General features: G+C 40.2%; 1 protein-coding gene across 2 annotated transcripts in view; it reads right to left on the bottom strand.

The window, feature by feature from the left end:
• Positions 1-1,331: 1,331 nt before the first annotated feature.
• The window catches only part of irf4 (interferon regulatory factor 4), a 32,601-nt gene continuing 14,911 nt past the window's right edge, over positions 1,332-19,021 (bottom strand). Inside the window, exons 3-9 of one of the 2 annotated variants that reach the window (XM_008116313.2) lie at positions 13,688-13,874; positions 12,582-12,670; positions 11,427-11,568; positions 9,389-9,496; positions 4,977-5,330; positions 3,368-3,480; positions 1,332-2,008 (exon numbers count right to left, since the gene is read on the bottom strand). In XM_008116313.2, the coding sequence (XP_008114520.2) occupies positions 1,865-2,008; positions 3,368-3,480; positions 4,977-5,330; positions 9,389-9,496; positions 11,427-11,568; positions 12,582-12,670; positions 13,688-13,874 (1,137 nt within the window). In that variant the 3' untranslated portion in view covers positions 1,332-1,864. The remainder of the gene's footprint in view (positions 2,009-3,367; positions 3,481-4,976; positions 5,331-9,388; positions 9,497-11,426; positions 11,569-12,581; positions 12,671-13,687; positions 13,875-19,021) is intronic. The other variant, XM_008116314.2, reaches the window with a different exon arrangement.

The raw sequence follows: 19,021 nt of genomic DNA, 5'->3' as shown, positions 1-19,021 counted from the left end.
TCCAGATGTTGTTGAACAGTTATGCCCAGTATCCCCTAGTATTGGTTCTTATCCAGGGCTGCAGAGAGCTCAATCCAACATCTGGAGAGCTACACTTTGTCCATTCAATAGAACTTAAAATTCCATTTGTTCCTTTACCTTTTAATAATAATAAAAATGTTTGTAGTCACAGTCTAGCACAGAGTTACTTAAGTGCACTTAAATCTGTTCTTGGTGGGGCCATTTATGTCAATATCATGTATATTTTTGACAATTTACGATTGAATCAATAAAACCAGTTTAAATTAGTCCAAACTATTTTCTGAGGCCCCATCTACACTGCCATTATACTGCAATTAATGCAATTAAATTGCATTATATGAGTCTACACCGACCTTAGGTAAAGATAAAAGTTTTCCACTGACATCAAGTCTAGTTGTGTCCAACTCTGGGGGTTGGTGCTCATCTCCATTTCTAAGCCTAAGAGCCAGTGTTGTCCATAGACACCTCCAAGTTCATGTGGTTGGCATGGCTGCATGGAGAGCTGTTACCTTCCCACCGGAGAAGTACCTATTGATCTATTCCCATTTGCATGTTTTTGAGCTGCTAGATTGGCAGAAGTTTGGGCTAACAGCAGGAGCTCACTCCACTCCCTGGATTCAAACTGTCAACCTTTCGATCAGCAATTTAAGCAGTTCAAAGGTTTAACCTGCTGCACCACAGGGTGTCCTTATGATGAGTTAAATCTGCACTATAATTGCAGTGTAGATGGCACCTTCATTCTCAGGTTAAATTGCTTTATACTTGAAAAGAGTTCATAAATCTTTACATATAGTTTCACTTAGATCTTTTGTATAACTTACGGAAGATGTGTCTTTGGTTATATTTTTGAAGGTGCCTGTTCAACCCCATGTTTGTGTATTCAGAATCATGACCCATTGAGTTCAGTAGGCTTTGCCCCAATAAGCGTCTATAGGAGTCTATGTGTTATAGAGACACTTTGCTTACTAACTCTAAATTGAGATAAATGGCATAGAATGATGTAAATAATATTATATAATAATATTTATCCTAATAACAATCTTGATAGATCCTGGGGATGCGTGTCTGTTTCTAAACAGTAGCACTAGCAACCAGGCTAAGTCTATGAGACGTAAAACATTAAGAGTCCCTCCAGGCACTATCTCAAGCAGATATTGACAGGTCTGAACCTGGGGGGTGGGTGGGTCAGGGGTTCAACCCCCTCCCCCCCCCCCCCCGAAATTTTCAAAACCCCTCCTGAAATTTTTTTCTGGCTACAGCCCTGCTAGCAACAACATATGCTTTAAAAGTAATTAGGGAAATGTAAGGAGTTATACTTCTTGTTTTTTTTTAATAAGACTGTACAATTGCAACATTCATTGAAGACTACAAAAACATTAAAATAGCATAGTTATAAAATTTTCAAAATAATAAAATGTCAGTGTATTTTATATATTTTGGGAGAGCCACAAAATACAGCAAGCTACTGCTTCAGTCTACTAATTTGTACCCTGAGATTTTTCATCAAATAAATAACTAGGAATCTGAAACTAGTTCAGATTATCTACAAGATATTGTCCACCATTTGAAACATGTAAACATTTCAGCAGTTTTGTCAGTTTTTACACAAAGCCTTGACCAGTGGAATTTGCAATCCAGTATTCCCCAAAAATACAAGGCCGGACAGGCCTGTCTCTGTTGTAGAATAGTTCTCAGCTTTTCTGTGTCAATTCTTTGAGGATTTTTGTCTTTCTCTTCCTAGAGAAAATTCAACTGTTGATACACATCCTTTAGTTGTGGTCAAATGACTCTTGCAACATGTCTAAATTCTCCATGGCACTTCAAATACAATGTCATCATGTGTTTATTCCTGAACAGCTGAATGGTGAATAGATCGATGATAATCTTCTGGAGGGGGGACTTGCTCTGAGATATCATAGCCTCTTAGAACAGGTCCAGTGTTTTGCTGTGCAAAGTAGTATAGCTGCCTTGCAAACATTGGCTCGACCTTAACAACAGAAGGAAAGCTTAGTTAGACATCTGTCAAAAAATTTCAATTCATTCATAGAAAACTTTACAAACAAGATGGCATCAATGTGTTGTTGAAGGCTTTCATGGCTGGAATCAATGGGTTGCTGTGAGTTTTCCAGGCTGTCTAGCCATGTTCAGAAGCATTATCTCCTGATGTTTCACTCACATCTATGGCAGGGATACTCAGAGGTTGTGAGGTCTGTTGGAAACTAGGCAAGTGGGGGTTTATATATCTGTGGAATGTCCAGGGTGGGAGAAAAAAACTCTTGCCTGTTGGAGGCAAGTGTGAATGTTGCAATTAACGACCTTGATTAGCACTGAATTGCCTTGCAGCTTCAAAGCCTGGCTGCTTCCTGCCTGGGGGAATGCTTTGTTGGGAGGTGTTAGCTGGCCCTGATTGTTTCCTGTCTGGAATTCCCCTGTTTTCTGAGTGTTGATCTTAATTAACTGTCCTGATTTTAGAGGTTTTTTTAATACTGGTAGACAGATTTTGTTCATTTTCATGGTTTCCTTCTTTCTATTGAAATTGTTCACGCAGAAAAACTGCTACAATTGTAGAACATATTTACCACTGTAAACCCCACCCCCACCCCCCACCCCAAAAAAGCTTCAGAACGTTTCACTCATTCACTGATTTTGGGGGGAAATTTACAAACGCATTTTTAAAAACTACAAGAACTAGCTGTTTAATTTTGTCTGCAATGACAAGATAACCAGATTATATTTAAAGTAAATTCAGCAATTAAAGTTCATTCAATGGTGTAAATTAGGCTGGATCAGCAGTGTCCTATATCCCAAGATCTGATCCCAAATTATCTGCTTTGAACTGGATTATGAGTCTCCACTGCCATATATTCTGGGATAAACAGATAATCTGGAATCAGATCGTAGGATATAGGGCAGTGTTTATACATTGTATAAAGGTTATACAAACCTTTACACAATGTATTGTATAAAGGTTTGTATAAAGTTCATTTGTAGGCAGTCACCTGAGATATGGAGTCACAGTGGCGCAATGGGTTAAAGCCTTGTACCGGTTAAACTGCTGACCTGAAGGCTGGGTTGCTAACCTCGGTTTGAATCTGCGAGACGGGGTGAGCTCCCGTTTGTCAGCTCTAGGTTGTGGGGACATGAGATAAGCCTCCCAGCTAACACACTGGGGCATCCTCTGGGCAACATCTTTGTAGACGGCCAATGCTCTCACACCAGAAGCGACTTGTAGTATGTTCTTAAGTCACTCTGACACGATAAAAAAGTCAACTGAGATTGACATTTTCCTACGATCCCTTTAATAATATTTGCCCTATATTTAAGAAACCAAATAGTCTATACTTACATGGGCAGTAATTTGTTTTCTCTGCCTTTGTGGATCTGGAAATTCCTCCCCAAAACATAAAACAATCTGGAATCGAGGCAAAGGCCCCCTGTGGTGAGCGAAGGCTTGCAGTTCTGGAAAACCAACAAAAGATTATCAAACTATCATCAAATTATATACAGGGTGTTTGAAAAAGAACTCCCTAGTTGTAATGTGTCATAGATTAAAACTAGAGAGTTCTTTTTCAAACACCCTGTACAGGCAGCCCCTGTGTTACACACACAGAATTTAAAAACAATAGTTAAGAGAACTGGGGGTAAGAGAACAAGAAGTGAGAGAAATCTATTCCTCAGAAGGGAAATTCACTCCTGAAAGAGTTATCATGGGTTAAAGGTGTCACAACTGAAGTTTTATTACTAATCCCTGTTTCCACGATAAACTAATTTTTTCAGAATCCAAGTATCACAGGGAAAGAAAGTGAAGTGAAATCTTCTGAACAGGGGCACAGACAACAAAACAAAACCACAAGGTGTTAACCCTTCCCTATGCATGCATGCGTGTGTGTGTGTGTGTGTGGAGTTACATTTAAAGAATGTATCTGTTCTGACTAACACACAAATTCAACTTAAGAACAAACCTACAGAACCTATATTGTTCATAACTGAAGGAATGATTCTGTGACAATGAAGATGGTTACAAAAATAAAATCTAGCAATGGGCTAAATTATGAACACAGACAAACTGACCAAAACAATAGCTTGAGATCTTATTTGTTTGCTCTATTCTATTTATGTAAGCCTTTTTATACTATATAAATCTTTATATGCCTCATCAAATCAGATTTCACCACAGTGAACAACGATATACACATTAGACTTATTTAAGATCAGATGAAACTTTAAATTAAGCAGTTCCATTATCTGGAGCTAGCCATCTTAGATCACTGAAATCAACCCTAAAGTTGAAAACTCTTAATAACGAAATTGTTTTCATAGCAAACAATCATTTATGTTGTCAAACAAGATACATAATGCAAGAGCAGGGAACTTGGGAAGCATCTGCACTGCAGAATGAAGGCAGAATTGACACCAATGCTATGGAATCATAAGAGTTGTAGTTTTACAAGATTTTTGGTCTTCTCTGCTGCCTCACCAGACTACTTATCCCAGGATTATATAGCATTGAGCCATGGCAGTGAAAATGGTGTCAAACTGCATTAATTCTACAATATAAATTTACCCTTGGACATATAAGAAACCAGAAACTAAAGGGACATTTGAGAATGCAGACAAAAGAATGTGTTACTATGGGGGCTATGAAAGCCCACAGTCTGAAAACTGGTGCTACAATATAGTGTATTTCACGTGGTTTTTAAATAGGCTAGTGATTGATCCTCTGATTGTTTAGGACTTCAACTCCCAGACATACCAGCCAAAAGCTAGGATTGTGGAATTTAAGGTCTGGAGAACTCAAGGTTTAGCTGCCATTTCATCCTATTTCATAGCAAAATACAAATACATGAATATACATCCAGCTCCCACTAACCTCACCCTGCTGGAAAAATGAAAGTGTTAACCACACATTTTATAAACTACAAAAATGCAATAGTAACTGATGTTGAAAAAATTACCTGATAAAAACTGCTGAGTATCAAAAAGTTTGCATGTTTGTTCCCTTTCCAGCTTGTTAGGCCTGTCACTGCAAAGCGCGAGAGGCCCATCCCAATAGATCCTGCTTTGACAGAGTCTCTTAGCATAAAGTCCATCAGGCGTCATCCAGAGTATGACTCCCCTTTCCAGGTGACTTAGCATTTTTTCAGTTGTTTTTCTTTGGCTATGATCTTCTGGATATGGGAACAAAACTTGGTCTAGGCCACTGACTTCATAGCTTTGGCCATGAGAGATCCTACAGCCCTCTGGACTTGTAGTTGTGACTTCTTTCACAAGGGTGTCATGGTAATACAGACAGATGTGCAGCTGGCAATCTGAAAAATACATTTGTGCAAAATTAACATGACATTGGCATCCCATGACTGCACTTCATTTAACATCTACAAAACCTGAATCTCAGCCCCCTTCTACATCTATATATATAAAAGGCTTTTGGCATCACGGCGACTCACAAAACAACAAAACCCAACACCCCCCAAACTCTAACATTGGTAACACAATCCATCATCCCTGCCTCCAGTAAGATACAATACAATCACACAAAAAACACAATCACAACACCCAAAAAAGGCCAAAACCCACAACAGGCAATGTACGCATGCGCGCGGAACTCAAAGTATTTTTCGGGACAGCATGGCTGCCCAGGATCAGCTCGCTTCCTCTCTCAGGTCTCCCCTCCCTCTTTGTGAACCCTTACCAGATGCCTCTGGCCTTTTCCCGGCAGGCCCTGCCCCCTTTCTTCTGGCCATTCAGGCTGTACCCGGTCTCCTCCGGGACCTCGGGGACCACACCTTCCTGCACCCATGGACCTCCCTATCGTCCCTCCACCGCCAGACCTCCTGGCCCCGCCCCCTCCATGGCTTTCCAACTCCCATGGGCTTTCCGGCCTTCCCTTCCAGGGCCAGAAAGGAAAAGAAAAAGGTAAGCAAGGGTCTCCTCCTCCTCCTGCTCTCCCTCTTCCTTTGGAAGAATTACCGCTCCCCCTTCGGCTGCCCCATAGGGGCGAAGGAAGAAGAGGAAAAGGAGGACGAAGGGGAGGAAGAGGAAAGGGGAATGGGCTTCCCGAGCGGGAGGAGGGAAGGGAAGGGGGGGTCACACTCCCTCCCCCCCCCAAACAAAATATAAACAAACACAAGGAAAGACCCGACAATAGAACACAAGGTTGGGAAACAACGAAAAACAGGACGAGGAATTACACGAGGGGCTTTCTTCGGGAGGGGGCTACCATGGGAGGGAACTTCTATTATTCTTATTCTTATTGCCATGCTTTCTATATTTTGTAATATCTATATATATAAAAGAGTGATGGCATCAGGGCAGCAGACAAAACAACAAAACTACAGGGCCCCCAAACTTGGAATTTGACAACACAACCCATCATTCACGGCTCTAGGTTGATACAACAAAAAAGAAAAGAAAAATAAAGTCCTAATTACAGGGAGAGGAATAATAGTTTTTATCCAATTGCTGCCAGTTTGAAGACTAAGCTCCGCCCACTTGGTCCCCTAGCAACCTCCTCAGCCCAGGGGACAGGCACAGTCAGGCCTCACTTGGGCCTCTTCCACAGATTATGAGATTTTAACTGGATTATATGGCAATGTAGACTCAAGGCCCTTCCACACAGCTATAGAAACCATTTAGAATCTTATATTATCTGCTTTGAACTGGATTATCTTGACTCCACACTGCCATATAATCCACTTCAGTGTGCATACTAAACATAAAGACAACCATACAACAGACATTCAATACCACCACTACCTCAACAATTTCTCACCAACACCACCAGACAACGCCACGGCAACGCGTGGCCGGGCACAGCTAGCTGCCATATAAAATTCAGATTATCTGCTTTGATAATTTGGATTATATGAGTCATCCAGTTCAAAGGAGATAATGTGTATTATCTGCTTTGATAATCTGGATGATATGGAAGTGTTAAAGGGACCTCAGCCTCAGATCCTCATCAACCATTGCCAGCCCATCCAGGTTATCATGGATAAGATGTGCGTGTGTTTGTGCATGCAAATACAACAAAATAAATAATATTTCACAATTAAATATCATCTTTCTGCCACAGGAGCAATATATTGCAATGTCTTCTACTGGATTATATAATTTCCCCAATATTGTTTATGTTGCTTTAAGGAACATACTTTGAATTCATGTATGAGTGTGACAGCACTTGGCGTAGACATAGCATGTAATTCTAGACTGTGTCACAGTAAAGTAGTTTATCAGGTGATAATTACTACAGGAGCAGTCACTTGATCTGGGAATTATTTACCATAAATACTGCTTTAGTGGGAATGTTCTAAAACCTTTGGAAGTTCTCAAACAAATCTAACTTTACAAGGAATTTGGACTTGCAACATGGCAAGAAAGTGGTCTTTCAGATATCCTGGTTCCATGTTGTTTAGGGCTTTATAGATCAACACTGGAACTTTGAATTGAACTTGGAAGCAAATTGGAAGTCAGTGGGCTTCCTCAAGACAGGTATTATATATGGTTTCTGAAATGCACTGAGAGAGAGCTTAATCTTCAGAATCTGCAGCCTCACTCCCATCTGTAGACAGTGAATTACATGTCAGGAATATGGTGAATCCGCTTTGGGATATATTCCAGATTTTAAGAAGCTGTTCAAGATTGTTAAATCCTATCCCTCAAATAGGTTCAGCAACCTGAATAGCTTCTTTATACACAGGCTAGCTTATCAGCCACAACTGCTGATAAGCCACAACTGCTCAGTTCCCTGAAGAATGCTGTATGTTCAGTAAGGGACTACACATACTTTCTTTGACAGAACAACTTCTAATTGAAACCAGAGACTGCCACCAGGCCAAAAGAGCATCAACAAGGCCAGGAAGAAAAAAAACTAAAACACATGTTTGCGTAAGTGTTTGAATACGTCTGGACAGAATAATTAGATTTCTAAATTCCAGTTTAAAAGCTTATTTGCAATAAAGCATAACATAAAGCTTCGGTTCTAAATACTTAAAATAGTTAACAGGGAGTGAGGCGTGAGGCTTAAAATGTATAGAACTGAATAACAGGACATTTGAAAAGTTCACTGAAAAATATCTTGTTGAAAATAACATTGGACACAGCATATACTGCTATACACATATGTTAGCTGTCCTACTTGGCCTAAACACATATTGCCAAGGCAGATGCTGCAGGTAACAAACACTGGCCAGAAACCCGTTGATCACATTTTTTCCAATGTTGTCCCACATAAAAAAGAAAGCAGCTGGCTCCAAGCAGCCTATTTTTCCAGTGCTTCACTTTTGTCCTAACCCTTATTTTCCTTCTTGTGGCCATTGCCTCCATTATCACAACTACACCATGGTAGTAAACCAGCTGGAATACTGATGTAGCTAGAAAGAACTCCAAAAAAGCACATTTAGAAGACATGTTACTAAAATAAAATTTTGTTGTTGTTGTGTGCCTTCAATTTGACTTATGGTGAATTATGGCAACCCTATTATAAGAATTTTCTTGACAAGATATCCTGAGAGAGGCTTGTCATTGCTTTCTTCCACGGCTAGAAGGGTATGATTTAGCCAAGGTCACCCAATGGATTTCTAGGACTATATGGGGATTTGAACTTTAGGGTCATGGAGTCTTAGAGCCCTTCCCGACAAGCCCTATAACCCAGGATCCGATTCCAGTGTTTCTGCTTTAAACTGGATTATATGAGTCCGCACTACAAGATAATCTGGGATAAATCGAAAACCTGGGATCAGATCCTGGGATATAGGGCATCTCTGGAAGGGCCCTTAGGTCCTTTCTACACTGCCATATAATTCAGATTATCAAAGCAGATAATTCACATTATCTGCTTTGAACTCGATTATGAATCTACACTGCCATGCCATATAATCCAGTTCAAAGCAGATAATCTGGATTTTATATGGCAGTGTAGAAGGGGTCAGAGTTCCACGCTCAAACTACTACAAAAGAAAAGATAAAATACCCAAACCATCTCTAACTTTATCTCACATACCTGTATTGATTTGCCAATGTACTCACTACCAAGTTGAGTTTATGCACTTGTATAGATTATATACTTTCACTTAGAAGTCATGCATATTAACTGGGTGATGTGCAAAATTCCCCATTCATGATGTCAGTTTATACATATTCTTTATGACTCATATAAATGCTTATACTCTGAGTTTATGTACATTGTCAATTACATTTACATTTCTCAAACCAAGCCAAACTGTATATATGGGGAAAACAATGCTGACATACTTTCAAAGTTAGCTTCTCATTTGAGATCATGGGAGTTGGAGGCTTAACTGGAAAGTTGTGAAATAATCCCACCAAATTCATTGCTTGCCTTCCAAATATTAAATGGTTTACACACCTGACAATGGAAGAGCTTCACCAGACCTTATGCTTGGCTCTATTGGGATCCCAGGAACCTGAGACTCAGGTGGTGCACAAGCATAAAAGGTTCCAGTCACCTGACAACCTGTTTTTAACAAACAAAACTATTATTTTCACAGTGCTTCACAGCAGTCCAAAAGAGCTAGAAAGCCTCCTTCTCCTTCACAATATAAACCACTTCACCAACATGATAAATCTGTTGTCCTGTTTGACAGTAATATTTTAATTATGTGTTTTAAATATTTTTGTACTACTTTTACTTTAAAAGTAGAGTTTCCAACCTAATTTGCCAAAACCTTGGCATCTTGCATTAATCATCTGCTAGTAACCATAATAGTTTTGCCTAGATTGAGAGCATCAAATGCTGAGCACACTGAAGGTGAAATGAACAGTAACTAAAAATCCTACCAGTGCACTCAGTTTCTGCCATTAATATCAGGGATCTCCATTCAGAGTTTACTAGTGCCTAATAAACATGTTTTGTATTCCCAAATAGCAAGATATATCTACAGATCTTTAATAATAATAATAATAATAATAATAATAATAATAATAATAATAATAATAATAATAATAATAATAATAAATAATGCTTTATTTTTAACCCACCCTCTCTTTCTCGAGGGACTCAGAAATATGTTGAGTTTAATGAACCTCAAAGTAAGTATGCAAAGGATTGTATCTTCAGATTGAAGGAAGATAAACCAGGAACCTGAACAAATGTGTGATTTTCTGATATTCAGTGGCACCTGGAAGCTCTCCATTCAACAAAATAACCATTTATCTCTCAGTTATAATCCAAGCTTTAAAGAAACTATTTAAGATCCTGAGCCTATTGTGATTCAGGACCATGGATAGTTTCTTTAAAGCTTGGAATAAAACCTGGAATTCACTGCACCACTGATGTGTTTGTCAAGCAAATTGTGAAGCCAGATTCCAAACACAGATTGAAAACCCAGTGTGACTCCTTCTTAAATATTTGTCTGTTGTCATCTTTTCTTACACTATCAGATATCCAATTCAAAGTCCAAGGAGCAGAAATAATATTGCCCCATGCCAAATGTATTTGTGGACTCAGTACAGGTTTGTGAGAGCTACATGAGCATCCTAAGTAGAAATATTTAGCTATGAAAAATATTTATACATACCCTTAAAGATCATTCTATGCTTTCAAAGAAACTGAACAATTACAGCAAAAGCCTTTAAATTAGTTCCAAGTTTACTCCCAGGTAAATGTGTATAGGGATGCTGTTTAAAATGAGTAATTTCAAGGGCATTAAGAGTCCCTCCAGGCACTATCTCAAGCAGATATTGACAGGTCTATAGTCGGGGGTGGGGGGGTGTTAGGGGTTCAACCCCCCCCCCTTGAAATTTTCAAAAACCCTCCTGAAATTTTTTTCTGGCTACAGCCCTGCATCACCCACTAAGTATATGAGATTCAGGAGTGCATTACTTTATATATTTGCTTAAATGCAATGTATTCAGCTGAAGACAGTTCAGTAAGCACATGTGAGATAAAAGGCAATTAATTTAATAAAGCAGTATCTTTTTATCACTATTATTATTCCAGTTTTCAAAGTTTATAAAATATAACGAAGTAGTGTTCTTAGTACTCAAAAGCTCTGCATACATCATCAGAAACTGGTCTATTTTTCATGTGCTTTCTCTCACCCATTATTTTGGATATTCACGCTAAACCTGTACTATTCTTTTTCCAAGTGCTTTAATATTTGATTGAGCAACATGAATTTATAGAACATAATCAAGCTGGAAACTTCTAGATTCACTAGATTTCAGTGAGAATAAACATTGTTCCTCCCTTCTTATATTATAGGATCTTTACAGAAGTGGGAGTTCTTAGATCAAACAAGGCTTTCCTACTTGCCAATGTTTGCCCTATTTCCTTTAACAAAGGTTCATGAGTTCCAAGAGATCTATATGCAGAGCATATACAGCATTCGATAAGGAGCCATCCGTGAATTCTCAACACAATGGTTTAATGATGCTGGGCTTACCATTCTGACATGGTGGACCCTGCCAGTGGTGATTACGAGCTGCAAAAGGCACCGCTGCACACTGGTATGGGATCTCAGGGTGTGGCTGCTCTGGAACATAGTCTCTCCAGTTACGTTCATGAGTCATCAAATAGCCTGGCATCTGTACATTTTATCAAAACATTGTATTATATTTTAGTTGCAGTTCATTACAGACATTTTTTATCATATCAGAAGCAACTGAGAACATACTGCAAGTCACTTCTGGTAATTGGCCATCTACAAAGACATTGCCCAGGAGAAACCCGGATGTGTTGCCATCCTGCTGGAAGGCTTCTCTCATGTCCCCGCAAGCTAGAGCTGATGGATGGGAGCTCACCCCGTCTCGTGGATTCGAACCGGCAACCTTAAGGTCAGTAACCCAGCCTCAGGTCAGCAGTTCATCCACCACAAGGTTTTAACCCATTGCACTACCTCGACTCCTTATTACAGACATAATCAATGCAAATTCCTCTTCAGTTTTTCCTTTCCAACTAGGTGTAATTCTCAGGCTTTCCAAATACACAGATCTCAAATTGTACTAAAGCATCAACTTGGGGTGGGGATCACCTTCTCTAATGGTTTTTATGCAGAGACTGGATGGCTATCTATCTGGAGTGTTTTGATTCTACAAAAACCAGCCCCAGAGAGTGTCCCTGCTGATAGGAAAACAGAGGTAAATACCACTCCCACTTCTACTGAATTCTTCTGTTCCACTAACAAAGACCCAGCATTTGGTTTTATTATTAAAATACAGGCTCTGCCCTAAAAAAATTGAAGACATGTAGCATAAGTTTACTTCAGTGGAAGCTGTGTATATGCAACAGATAAAATTACACCACTTTGATACTACTTTGTAAACAAAATGCAAAAATCTGATTACAAGATCTTCTATAAGAAATGTGTAGTTAGTACTAGGTGAAAATTTGCTGCAGTCAGAATATGAAAACAGTTTCAGCCCAGATGCTTCCTACAAAATTTCTGGTCACCGGAGCAGAACTCTTTTGGGAAGATTTCTTAATTTGTTTTTGACATTCTTTGCTATTACCTTTAAATCTGAGTCTGGATTAAGGAAAGAAAAAGCTATAAATTTCCAACCTTTGACACAGAAAAGTAAAACAAACAAATGATCTGTACCTGAGGCTGTAGTGCAGAGTATGATGAATTCAGGGTATAGGCATTATTCATAATCATCTGTGGATCTTCCATGTTAAGCTGTTTTGTTCCTGTGTAAATATAAAAATAGGTTAATTTAAAGAATCATGGGAGAAAGAGTAGCATGTGTATAAAATGGCATCCTTAATTGCTAATGCCTACTTGTAATACAATATTACACATTATTTTGCAATCATGAAGTTCACCTGCATATTTTACAGACAGAAGAAACTTTGTTTGAAAAATATCTGAACAGAACAGGGGATAAAATAATGTCTAAATCGCACAATATAGGTAGCAAAATTGTTTGGTTACAAGTTTTATTAAACTTTCTTGTTTTCCAGAATCTAAAAGTCTCATCTTCTTGTTCTACCTAAAAGCAGGGAGGGGAGAGAGATGCTTGTTGGATTCACCATCACATTTCACTGTAGAATGTAGGGTTTACATTGGAATCCTACATGACTAAAACTCAGGTACCCTCTGCAGATATTTAACTTAAATGCGGGCAGATGGGGAGTGGTGCTTCTTAGGTTGTCTTGGGGTGGACTGAGGGCCCTTCCACACAGGCATATAACCAGAATATCAAGACAGAAAATCCCACATTTTCTAATTTGAACTGCAATATATGGCAGTGTGGACTCAGATAACCCAGTCCACAGCAGATATTGTGGGATTTTCTGCCTTAATATATATGGGTTATATGGCTGTGTGGAAGGGCCCTAAGCTTCTGGCCTTTTGCCAAAGGAAGGAGTGGTTCCTTTTTAAAGTAAGAGTTAAGACACAGTGCTCACATTGACCTATGGGTAAATCAAACCAGGTTTTTGGGGTTGACTTTTTAATTAAAATTTCTGAACATAGGGTAAGAGTTTAATTTGTTATCCTAATGTTATATAAATGAAAAGTTTATTTTTAAAAAAAAATGAAAATGCCATTGTTATGGGGGATATTTTTATCCTCTACTCTTCTTTGCATTGCCCTAATAAATGGTATTGTCCTATCTACATTTTGTATTATTTGTTGTTGTTCCCCACATGGATCTACAAGGAAAGGTGGCTACAAAATGAACACTAAAATTCAGCTAGTCTTACCCTTTTTTGCTCCTTCTGGTACTATTCTGTACACTTTATATGGATCTGATATATCCAGCTGGCTTCTTTCAACCAGTTCCTCAAAGTCATTGCTCTTATTCAATGCACAGCGTAGCCGTGTTTTCCAAGTGGGAGGATCTGGTTTATCGATGCCTTCTCTGAACTTTCCTTTAAACAGAGCCCAAGCCTAAAAATGTTGGCAGAGGTTAAACAAAGACAAAACAAAAATGTAAACACAAACAGATTCTGGAACATATCTGCTGCAGTACAATAAATTGTACAAAAAAGTATATTCATGGTAAAATTTTTTGCTGAAATGTAACTGAATATTCTACTATCACAACAGGGTTTGTACTTTCCTAGTGACAGTTCACTGTCACTGTGGGTAGATCCTGCTGGCTTTCAGGACTTAGATTTGGGTGTTCTTATCAAGGCTTGAGGTCCTGGAGAAGGATCAACCCACTCCTCCCTCAGATCATTCAGGGATGGTGTCAGGAATATCACAGTCAACCAGGAGAGTGAAGTGATCCTGCATCACAGAGGAGATGCTCAAGTGCTTTAGAGTAGGCTTGACAGAACTCAGAACAGTTACAAGAGAATTAGTTGTCTCAGAACAGAGAGCGAAAGAGATCAGCAATGAGGATAAGTACATGCAAGTAGTTTCAGGGCAATCTGAAGGACATCCACTTATTGGTGGTGAACAGGTGACTACAGGTGAGCAAAGCAAAACCCACATGAAAGGTTGCTGGAGTCGGGGTTTGCCATGGGCCATGGAGCCAACTTAGAAATCCTGCTTTTGCTGGATGGCCTTATTTTGCACCACCAATATTGTATAAGTATAGAATCCAGTCAGGGAAGCTGGGTCAGTCAAGTCCCAATGGTATTGCCTGCCCCATGTTCGGGATTAGGTGCATCACACAGTCCACTACACAGCAAACTGGGGTGTGGCCATATCCAGTATGTCCAGAAACTGGATACAAATCAGTTCTACTTCAAACCTACCATATGAGTATCATAAGAAATATACCTGATGAGAATACATTGATAACATCAGATCATGGTTTAGAAAAGATTATATGATGGAAGGTAGGCAGAGTGATTGCCCCATTTTAGGGTTTCATCTCCAGGTATTGTTCCCAAGAAGGCCACAGGTGATATCACCTCATTCTTCAAGGGCAATTTAGTAAATGACCACATCCCTAGTGCTTTATGTTCAGTAGACATCATTCAACAATACGATTAGGGATTGTGCATTGGTGTGGGGTGGGAGACAAAATCAGGAAGTGCAATATAAAATCCACCTTCTACCCAGCTTGAAGGCAGGTTCTATACGGCTGTGTTCTGCCTATGGGATGCTCAGTATCATAGTCATCCTTTAAGCATTCCAACTCATTGCCCAAGTAAGCCCTCAGACAAACTTCCGGGTTAGATTGGTGAGACCCTTCCTGAAAAAGGCATCCCTTGATCCACTGGTGCTGAACAACTACCGCCCGATTTCCAATCTCCAGTTTTTGGGCAAGGTTCTGGAACGAGTGGTCGCCTCGCAGCTCCAGGGATTCCTGGTTGAGACAGATTGCAGTCAGGTTTCAGAACTGGTCACAGTACCGAGACAGCTTTGGTCACTTTGGTAGATGACCTCTGCAGAGAACTTGACAGGGGGAGTGTGTCCCTGTTGGTTCTCCTGGACATCTCAGCAGCTTTCGATACCATCGACCATGGTATCCTTCTGAGTCGGCTCTCTGGAATGGGTATTGGGGGTGCTGCTCTGCAGTGGCTCTGCTCCTTCCTAGAGGGCCATACTCAGATTGTGAAGCTGGGAGACTCCTGCTCGGACCCCTGGCCTTTGACCTGTGGGGTTCCGCAAGGTTCCAGTCTTTCTCCCATGCTTTTCAACATCTACATGAAACCGCTGGATGAGGTCATCCAGAGTTTTGGAGTTGGGTGCCATCTCTACGCAATAACATCCAGTTCTATTACTCTTTTCCATCAAATTCCAAGGAAGCCCCTCGCATCCTAGACCAGTGCCTGTCCACTGTGGTGGATTGGATGTGGGTGAACAAGCTGAAGCTTAGTCCAGACAAGACAGAAGTCCTCCTGGTCAGTCGTACGGCCAATCAGGGTATTGGGTGGTAACCTGTGTTGGATGGGGTCACATTCCCCCTGAAGACACAGGTCCGTAGCTTGGGGGTCCTCCTAGACTCTGCACTGACACTTGAAGCTCAGGCGTTGGTGGTGGCTGGGAGAGCCTTTGCACAGTTAAAACATGTGCCCCAGCTGCGACCATACCTCGAGAAACCTGACTTGGCCAAGGTGGTCCATGCCTTAGTTACCTCCAGATTGGATTACTATAATGCACTCTTTGAAGACGGCTCGGAAACTCCAACTAGTACAACGAGCAGCAGCCAGGTTGTTATCCAGAGCAAATTATAGGGAGAGGACTACTCCTCTATTGAAACAGCTCCACTGGCTGCCAATAAATGTCCGATCCCAATTCAAAGTGCTGGTTATTACCTATAAAGTCCTAAACGGTTCAGGTCCTGCCTATCTTTGTGACCGCATCTCCTATTATGTACCTGCACGAACTTTACGATCCACCGGGGAGGCCCTTCTCTCGCTCCCACCAACATCTCAAACGCGTTTGGTGGGGACAAGGGAAAGGGCCTTTTCGGTTGTGGCGCCCCGGCTCTGGAACTCTCTTCTGAAAGAAATCAGATTAGCGCCCACACTGACTGCCTTCAGGAAAGATCAGAAAACCTGGTTTTTTCAAGCCACTTTTAACTAAGAAGAACATTAGAGTGATCCCCTAACACTATTTATATCCCAACACTTTGCACCTTATCGCTGTCCCATCCCATTAGAAATTATAATACATTGCACTTTGTTAACCTTATCCCTTACCCTTTAGTCTGAAGATTGAAGTACCAATTATATTGCTCCGGGTCATTGAACATGTTTTAAATTGTTGTTGCTGTATGGTTTATTATGATGTATTTATTGTTGTGTTCAGACTTGTTTTTACTGTTGTATTTTATTATACTGTTGGGCGTGGTCCCTTTGTAAGCCACCTTGAGTCCCTTTTTTAAATTATTATTATTATTATTAATTATTATTATTATTATTATTATTATTATTATTATTATTATTATTATTATTAGAGCCTACAACATATTTTTAATATTATTTTCTTCTGGCATGCTCCATAGACAGTGGGTAATGTCAATTTCTTATGGGTATTTTTGCACACCTCTTGCAGGACTTGTGGGTTCCCTTAGTAGAGGAGAAGACAGAAGGAAAAACCCCAGTTTTAATCTTCTTGGATATTGAAATTGACACGCTAGGCCAGTTTTGTAATCTTCCCAGGGGAAAAACCAGTGAAGCTGAAATCTAGGTTGAAATCTGGGGCACAGAGAGCTCTGAGAGTTCATGAGGTACTTGAACTTTGTATGTGGGGTCGCTGTAGAAGGGAGAGGCTTCCTTTACTACCTGTGTGAAGCCTGGAGGCACTGCAGCACAAGCAGAGAGTCATTGCTGAGATGAAGGGGGTTCTATGGGTCTGGAAGCAATTCCTAACACATTATAGTAGGGTTTTCTTCTGGAGAGGAGATAGGAAACTAGGAATGCAATTCCAAGTTAAGTAGGATGCTTCTGGGGTTATGGGGTTTTGGATGTATTTTGGTGATCATTGAAATGCTGCTATATGGCTTGAAGAGTGAAGGGAAGTTGGTATAGCTATAAACATTACATCCTTGAAGATTTTTTCCCAGTAACAACCAATCCACGGTCTAAATCATCTATTCACCGTCAACCAAGTCATTCAGAGTTATGGAGTTGGTGCAAACATTTACACTACGCTGTCTATCATTTAACATTCTGTCTGATATGTGTACAGGGTAGATAATGGGATCACAGATGCTTTGTCATGGCAGCAGATGTCCCAATTCAGGCAGTTTGCTCCTTGCAAGAGGGAAAGGAAGAAAGGCATCCTTCCAGTCCTGTGGAACACTAGTAAGCTGCTGCTGAGTGGGCTGTAGGTATGGCACTAGCTCCTAGTACCAAATGGGAGGCAGGCAGAAACCTATTATGTCGTGAGGATGCATGTGATTGACAAAAATTTGGGCAATAACATGCAAGGGCCTTACTCATGTAGGATTGTTGCTACTTCTATGGCAATCTGTGTGGGCATCCCAGTTCAAGACATAAAGAAGATTGATAGGTGAAAATCACAGTAATTTAGAAAGTAAGTTAGCCCCTACCCATACTAGAAAATATGCTCATAGTAATGTACTTAGGTCCTCTGGGGGGTGTCTTCTCCAGCCTCCCACAACCCAATTGGCAACCATAGCTCAGAGGACCTTTTCATCGGCTGCCCTAAGACTGTGGAATGACCTGCCAGAAGAGATTTGACAGCTAGATCAGTTGTCGGAATTTAAGACACAATTGTGGCAGGTATACCCGGTCAATTTTAAGTTGTGAATTTTAATCTGCATTTTATCAGTGTATTTTAAGTTGTATTTCAACTCTGTATCGTATTGTATGTCTTTTAATAATGTTTATGTTGTATCCCACCTCAAGCCACATTATTACATAATGCAATAATTTCTGTTTCGTGTTTCAGATGTTTGATAAAGATGTTTGATGTCTGGATCATCATATGTGGCTATAGCCATAAATATTGGACAGCCATTCAGACCTGGAATGCAGCTGTCTGTCCCGAGATGGAGAGACACAGTACCCAATATATTCATTATACACTGCATGGGCAATGACCTTGGTTTGGTGAAAGGGAAGACAAGTGAGGGCTTAGCAGAGTTAAAGCACAGATAACCTTGGATAGTCTTGGGATGGTCAGCTCTCCTTCCTTTAAGGACTTGAACAGGGCTCCAGGTGTTTGACCTTGCACTCATTCCCATCAATTGTAATGGGAAAGCAGCCCTTTGTAAGACCCCATTTAGTCCCCCAAAATAATAATTGTTGTGGTCTCATGCTCCGCTTTTGGTATTTAATAAAATCCACAGATAATAACACAGCCCAACCAAAAACATTTTTGGTGTCTTTGTTTTTAGGCTTGTTCCTGGGGTTATTTGGGATGCAGATTCAGAAAATTACATTGGATAGACCACATCAGCTCTAGATTATTAAATATGGTTTTCTGTGGGCAAGCAGATGGCAACTACTGGACAGCATATGCTCTGTATCAGAAACGAGCTGATGTGGTCTATCCAATGCAATTTTCTGCATCAGCACCCCAAATAACCAAACCAAATATAAAGTTGACCAAAACTGATTCGTAAACCTTTTGGTGCTGTTGGAGAGTGGCCCCTGGTCAAAAAAAGG

Source organism: Anolis carolinensis, chromosome 4 (assembly GCF_035594765.1).
Source record: "Anolis carolinensis isolate JA03-04 chromosome 4, rAnoCar3.1.pri, whole genome shotgun sequence".
NCBI lineage: Eukaryota > Metazoa > Chordata > Lepidosauria > Squamata > Dactyloidae > Anolis > Anolis carolinensis.
Note: the sequence above shows the minus strand (reverse complement) of the source record. Positions and strands in the feature narration are given on the sequence as shown.